This window comes from Plecotus auritus, assembly GCF_963455305.1.
Source record: "Plecotus auritus genome assembly, chromosome: 3".
In the NCBI taxonomy this organism is placed as follows: Eukaryota; Metazoa; Chordata; class Mammalia; order Chiroptera; family Vespertilionidae; genus Plecotus; species Plecotus auritus.
In genome coordinates, this window is record NC_137772.1 from 203,343,116 (window position 1) to 203,348,255 (window position 5,140).

Genomic DNA, 5,140 nt, shown 5'->3' on the forward strand with positions numbered 1-5,140 from the left:
TCTGATCTGCAGCCTCAGTGGAAGTTGCTGATCAGTGTACTTACCTCTCTCTTTCTCTCCCTCTTTCTTTCTCATCTTCACCAGCAGCTGGGCTTTCCTTTCTCTCCTAGCCTCTGGGGGCTGCTGCTAAGCCCCGCCTCTTTGATCAGGCCCAGAGATAGGCCTGAAGATGCTGACTGGCATAGGAACTGACCAATCAGAACCAAAGATGGGTGCTATGGGGAACCAATGGCTGCTTAGAAGACGGAACTTTTGACGCTGACTGGCATAGGAACCAACCAATGAGAACCAAGGTGGGTGCTGTGGGGAGCCAATGGCTGCCTCAGAGGCGGAGCTTTTGACGCTTCCTGGCATAGGAACTGGCCAATGAGAACCAAAGGTCGGTGCTGTGAGGAGCCAATAGCTGCCTAGGAGGCAGAGCTTCTAACGCTGACTGGCATAGGAACCGACCAATGAGAACCAAATCTGGGTGCTGTGTGGAGCCAATGGCTGCCTAGGAGGTGAAGCTTTTGACACTGGCATAGGAACTGACCAATCAGAACCAAATTGGCCAGCAGAGGAGGGCAGTTGGGGGTGACATCAGGCCTGCAGGAGAGGGCAGTTAGGGGTGATCAGGCTGGCAGGCAGGCGAGCAGTTAGGAGTCAGTGGTCCCAGATTGTGAGAGGAAGGTCTGACTGTTGGTTTAGGCTGATCCCAGGGATCAGGCCTAAAATGGCAGTTGGACATCCCACAAGGGGTCCCCAATTGAAGAGTGTGAAGGCTGAGTTGAGGGAATCCCCCCTCCATGCACGAATTTCATGCACCGGGCCTCTAGTATATATATAAAAGAGTAATATGCAAATTGACAGAATGGCACAACAACCAGAATGACTGCTCTACCAGTTGCTGTGAGGCGCACTGACCACCTCTAGGTCCCTCCGCCTGGCCAGCAGTCTCCCATCCCCCTGGTGGTGAATGGGGAACACTGGGTGGGTGGTGGCGGCTGCCAGCAGTCAGGGAAGATGGCCCTGATCACAGGCCAGGCCTAGGGAACATACTCACGCACGAATTTTGTGTGCCAGCCTCTAGTAGCTAATAAAAGTCTTCCCCTCCCTGCACTCTCTACTGACTCCTTTTTTGTTGGACTCAGTCCATCTGCACCCAAGCGCCTGAAAAAAAGCTTTTTGATACATTACAGCCTCATGTCATAGGTGCACGATCCTGGCCCACTCTGAACCTTTCAATGATCAAATCTATGACCAAGCTTTATTGAACAATATAGCTTTCACTGTATATTCAATGTATTGGCCTTTTCTGTTTTCCTAATGAACATGTTGATGAATACAAATTATGCAGAGGTTAACAAAGAAAATTGCAAATCAATGAAAGAGAATATGTCTATATTTGCATGCTAGCAAATGATAATTCATATTTTACAACAACAACAGTTATAATATATTCCAGCCTACAGTAAGGACATTATTTGAATAGGAGTTAATTTGAGCTGTTTGAGTAATAACAATCTTTTCATAAAGAAAACATTGAACTCTTGCATTAGCATTCCCTGGTGCTTTCCTACTTGGCATTGGTCATAGAATTTAAAAGATTGAAGAATTTTATACACATTCAGGTCAGCTGCAAATAGAACTTAAAGTCAGAATAGTAAAGGATTAATGACCAATAATATTAGACTTGGCTTTTTTTTTTTTTTTAGACATGATAAATTTATTACAGAGCATTCTTTCCATCCTCATGATAGTGGAATGTGTTCTAGGAACTTCTTCCAATGGCTTTATAGCACTGGTGAACTGCATTGACTGGGTCAAGAAACACAAGATTTCCTGTGCTGATGGAATTCTCACTGCTCTGGCTGTCTCCAGAATTAGTTTGCTCTGGACCATAGTATTCCATTGGTATGCAACTGTGTTGCATCCAGCCATCTATATTTCAGAACTAAAAACTATTGTTAATATTACTTGGGTAGTAAGCAACCATTTTAGTCTGTGGCTTGCTACTAGCCTTAATATACTTTATTTGTTCAAGATAGCCAATTTCACCAACCTTTTATTTCTTCGCCTAAAATGGAGAGCTGAAAGAGTGGTTCTCATGATACTCAGGGGGACTTTGGTCTTCTTGGTTTTTCATCTTGCAGTGGTAAGCACAAATGCAAAAATGAAGATGAATGAATATAAAGGAAACATCACTTGGGAGAGCAAATGGAGGGACATCGCACACCTTTCAAATGTGATCATAGTCATGCTTGTAAACTTCATACCCTTTACTATGTCCCTGACAGCTGTTCTGCTGTTAACCTTTTCCCTGTGGAAACATCTGAAGAAGATGCAGCTCAGTGGCAAAGGATCCCAAGATCCCAGCACCGAGGTCCACATAAGAGCCATGCAAACTGTGATCTCCTTTCTCTTGCTATTTGTCATTTTCTTCTTCACTCAAATCATCTTAGTTTGGAATTCGAGTACTCAGCGGAACAATTCACTTCAGATGATTTGCAAGGTTCTTGGAACCCTGTATCCGTCAAGCCACTCATTTATCCTGATTTGGGGGAATAAGAAGCTGAGACAGGCCTTTCTGTCATTTCTGAGGCAGTGGAGGTGCTGGCTGAAGGAAAGGAAATAAATGGAGCACTTGTGTCTTCTGCAAGAAAATAAACTGGTGAAGTTTGCAATGGTTTGTACTTCCTACTACCTTTCTTAATGTGTATGGAATTAGGTAAGGTATACCTAGAAAAACTTGTACTGAAGTTTATCACAAAAATACATATGTGTGCATGTTTGTAAAAAATACAAGAAAGATTATAAGATTGCCATATTATATTTTCCAGGTAAGCAATCTAATTTTATAAAATATTGTAAGAAATTGCTCAGAATTATAAACTTATGAACACTTCACATACATATTCTATATTATCATCTTGCAAGCAAAGAATTTATGGTCTATATTTATGCATTTTTAAGGACTGATAACTCATCTCAGGGAATTATTGACATTTTCCACTGTAATTAGTACCACACCTATGTACCACAGTGAGTTGAAATTTTTTTGTTTGAACCTCCATTCGTTGGGATGGTAAGGGTATTCAATTCTAAATCACACACTGAGGATAGATGCTTGAAATAGATATTATTACATCATGAATTCTTACTTCATGGCTAATAGAAAATAATCAGAACTCTTAGGAAAAGATGCACGTAATGAAATTAAAGACTGACAAACATATTTAGAATGTATTTCATATTCATGTACAATATATAGTACTAAAGATTATTAGATTTAATACAATAGGTGAAAGCTTGGAAAATAAACAAGTTCTACAATAGTAATAAAGAAGAAAGCAAAATAATCATGATGTTTTTACTGATGCTATTGTTTGTGAATTGAGAAGACATTTTCTAATTCAAAAACATATTAATTTATTTAGTTTACATATTCACCATGTTTGGGCCTCTGAATTTAGAATCGTCTGCTCCATCTTTCTATTTAAGAATTCCTTTTAAACTTCAGAGAAAATATTAAAATTTTACCTCTCTTAAATATATACTCAAAATAAGTGTAGTATATAATAATGGTACATAAGTCAATGATCTTTCTGCACACAAGAAAATTGATATCTATGACATCTATGTAATAATTATTAAAAAGTCTTCAGGTCTGTTTGTATTATAATCTTATGGAAAATGGTGAAATAGTGTGTTGAAACAGATTTGGTTTCGAGTTCTATCATAAGAAAGAAATGTATAACCTTGTTAAACAACTGGGGTGGTGGGGCTTGTCCTGGGATGTGGGAGTGACTGGGAGGCGGTCAATCGGGCAAAAAGGAAACATATGTAATACTTTAAACAATAAAAAAGAAAGAAAAAGAAAAAAATTTTTGAGAAGAAAAGTATAACCTTGTTCAACAACTAAAATGGTAGTATTATGATATTTTAATAATAATATCTATACCTTAATGTATATATTTCATTCATCTGATTTATTCATTTGTTTCTTTATTACCTATCTGCTCAGTAGAATATACTAACTACCCATGTTTCCCCAAAAATAAGACAGTGTTTTATATTAATTTTTGCCCCCAAAGACATGCTAGGTCTTATTTTCAGGGGATGTCTTATTTTTCCATGAAGAAGAATACGGTACACATTTATTGTTAAATGAAAATAAAGGAAATTTATTACCTGTATATGGTACGGTAGTACGGTAGTTGTCAACACAAACCAGACAAACTGTGAATCCTACAGTATCAAGAATTTACTCATTTATTCAATGACAATCATGTCATCATCTTCTGGAACATCATCATAACAATCCAATTCCTGAATTTCCTGGTGAATTTCTTGTGACTCCATTTCTTTCAGAATCAGTGGACCAAATCTCTCATGTTTAGCAATAGCACTGTCTTTAAATGAGTACTTCTTGTCAAGGTAGCCTGCTCGCAGTGCATTTGCAATGCAACTGTCAGTGATTTTCTCCCATGAATTCTTCACCCAAGTCACAACTTCTTGCAGTTTAGGTTTCACAAAGTTTCCACGCTGATTTCTCTCCATTCTATTTTCAATGTAGTCATTAATTTCCATGCGCAAATTGTCTTTGAATGGCTTGTTTATTGCAATATCAAGAGTCTGGAGATAGGCCATCATTCCTGCGGGAATCATTATCTGATCTATTTTTCTTTCGTGAAGAAATGTCTTCATGTCTTTAGCGCGGTGAGTGCTGGCTGCATCCCAGACTAGCAGACCTCTTTGGCTCCCTTGCATAACAAGCGGCAGCATTAAATCGACTCACTTCCTTATAACTGCTTGTGTGGCCCAGGCTTTTTCAGTTTCAAGGATAAAAACGCCCAAAACACGTTCGATCTTTTCCTTCTTGCCCTTAGAAATGATTAAAGGTGGAATTTTAGTGCCATCCAGACGAATTGCCAAAATACAGGAAACACGTGCACTTTCGTAAGCAGTGGAGGGAATGTATGCTAAGGAGGCACCCCGCTGTTCAATTGTTGTTTGAGATGATTGGCCCATAAACACTGCAGTTTCATCCATAGCAATCATGTTGGAAAGATTGTATTTAGAGAAGTCAGCATCATCAATAAAGGACTTGAATGCAGGTGCTCGCTTAATAACTTGAGTATCTTCCAACCTAAACAATGTT

At 39.0% G+C, this 5,140-nt stretch overlaps 1 protein-coding gene across 1 annotated transcript; it reads left to right on the forward strand.

Moving 5' to 3' along the window:
- Positions 1-1,696: 1,696 nt before the first annotated feature.
- On the forward strand, positions 1,697-2,614 carry LOC308244759 (putative taste receptor type 2 member 33; the record flags this gene model as incomplete). The annotated part of the gene is made up of 1 exon (XM_080661015.1): positions 1,697-2,614. One exon carries the CDS (start codon positions 1,697-1,699, stop codon positions 2,612-2,614), a length of 918 nt encoding a protein of 305 aa, XP_080517141.1.
- Positions 2,615-5,140: the final 2,526 nt, after the last annotated feature.